General features: G+C 45.6%; 1 protein-coding gene across 1 annotated transcript in view; it reads left to right on the forward strand.

Annotated features, from left to right (window-relative positions):
* Positions 1 to 478: 478 nt before the first annotated feature.
* The window catches only part of LOC103584136 (N-lysine methyltransferase SMYD2), a gene marked incomplete at both ends in the record, with an annotated part of 4,832 nt that continues 3,158 nt past the window's right edge, over positions 479 to 2,152 (forward strand). The window contains 2 exons of the mRNA XM_008565248.1: positions 479 to 599; positions 1,538 to 1,712. Coding sequence (XP_008563470.1) covers positions 479 to 599; positions 1,538 to 1,712 — 296 coding nt within the window. The remainder of the gene's footprint in view (positions 600 to 1,537; positions 1,713 to 2,152) is intronic.

Below are 2,152 nucleotides of genomic sequence, written 5' to 3' on the forward strand. Positions count from 1 at the left end.
ATACAAATAAGGGAAGAATCTGCCAAATTACTATTTCTTGAAAAGAAATGACTACTCAAAAGAGAGGGGAGGAAAAAGCACATGAGAATAATTTTCAGGCTTTCCAAACTGTTCACCTGAATATATGGAATTTTCCCTGGCATTGCTCAAATTGTCAGTGCCCTCCGTCCTTGTCCTAGTCTCTTGATTTGTAGATGTGTGATCATGCGTATCGGCCCATAGCAGACACATTCTAGGTATCCTGCCTAAAAGAGGATTGTCTAGAAAATTAATATGTAAGCTTTTGTTTCTATAAAAGGGTAATTAATGGAGTATGCGTTTCTTTTGGACCCATTGCCTGATTTCCTTTGATTATTTTGGAACCTTAGAATGGTCAAGCCTCTACCTCTGCATGGGAGTGTGTATTGTTCGAGAGGTTTTCCCACCAGTATGGCTTGCATGGGAGATAATGCCTTGCACTTATGGACATTTCCCTTAGGATAAGGCCAAGGTGGAAATCCGGAAGCTCAATGATCCCCCAAAGGCAGAAGCCATTCGTGACATGGTCAGATATGCTCGCAATGTCATTGAAGAGTTCCGGAGGGCCAAGCACTACAAATATATCCTTTACGATGGTCTGGACTTATTTCTATTCCTTGCCAAAAAGAGGTGATGGGAAGTTGGGAAGAGGAAGCAGGAGAAGGATGGGTTTAAGAATCTGAATTTTGAAGGAAGAAAGTCTCCTGGTAAATGTGAGAAGACATATTGACCACCCGTGATGTGGTGTCAGCCCTGTCAACGTTAAATGATCTCATCCTTATTTCTCCTTATTCGACTGGTTTGCTCAGGAGCTGTGCATGGTGAAAGACTGTTCAGAATGGTCCCTTGAAGGACCTCGTGTACTGGGTATTTTACTTTCCTCCATCTCCTCACAAGGTCATCTCAGTAGGGACCGTGGCCATTCCCATGGAGCAGATGAGGAAACAGGCTCCTAGATAGCAAGTAATTTGCCTAAGGGACACAGTGGGTCACTGCAGTTCTGGAATTTTACCCCAGCTTTGCTGACTATCAGAATCCATGTTCTTAACTACATTGTAGCATTTTCTTGGGAGTTGAAAAGAGATTAGATTTGCACTCCAGAGGGTAGAATTTAAAACCAATGAATTAGAGAAAGGCACGTTGTTTCTCAACATAAGAAAGGACTTTGCCATGGTTGGGCAGTTTCTTAAAAATGCTCCAGCTGAAGTGCTCAGGGTTCCAGCCATTTGTTGAGGATTTGAATTTATGATTCTGATCGACATTGTTTACATCGGAACTGAAGGTCTGTACCCTGTGGCTAAAATCTTTGAGTTTTGTTTAGCAGTTGAAGTCTCCAGGTTTTCCTAGTTTGTTTCTTCGAGAAAATGTAATTCCTTTCACTTTTGTGCAGCTTTCTGTAGTTGGCTTTTTCATGGGGTGAGGGTGTGGGTGGACTGGACAGAATAGCTCCTTGAGCCCTGCCTGGGGAAGTCTCCGGGTGGCGTGATTCCTGCTGGTCCTTTCCTTGACGCCACAGCACCCCCTAGTGAGCTGCTGGAGATCTGCGAGCTCAGCCAGGAGAAGATGAGCTCCGTGTTTGAGGACAGTAATGTGTACATGTTACACATGATGTACCAGGCCATGGGCGTCTGCTTGTACATGCAGGACTGGGAAGGAGCCCTGCGATATGGCCAGAAAATCATTAAGCCCTACAGGTGATTGCAGTGGCTGTTCTGATTATCCTAGCACGGAGTGGAATTTGGTGGCTCAGAAATGCATGCAGTAGCTGTGTTGTCATTGTCTTTCTGTCCTGTGTTGCCTAGAACATGTCTTGGACAGCTGCCTCTTCTCTGCACCCACACCTGAAGGTACAGGTGCAGGGCACTGTTCACTGAGCCAGGCCTGCTCCCTCCACCATCGTGAGGAGTCTCCTGAGGCAGGTTGAGGTTATGTAGCGAATGCTGGGACAGGATCCCTCCCAGGCCCCACCCAGGGCCTGTACACACAGATGTTTATTCAGGCTGGTATTAAAAAGCCACCAGTTCGCTGCTTTTTCCACTTGCCCCTTCCCAATTAAATGGCACTTACAAATCGCTGAATGGTGGTCTCAAAACCTCTGCTTTTCATCAGTACTCACAGTATCCCCTTCTTTTGC

This window comes from Galeopterus variegatus, unplaced genomic scaffold (assembly GCF_000696425.1).
Source record: "Galeopterus variegatus unplaced genomic scaffold, G_variegatus-3.0.2 Scaffold45148, whole genome shotgun sequence".
Taxonomy (NCBI): domain Eukaryota; kingdom Metazoa; phylum Chordata; class Mammalia; order Dermoptera; family Cynocephalidae; genus Galeopterus; species Galeopterus variegatus.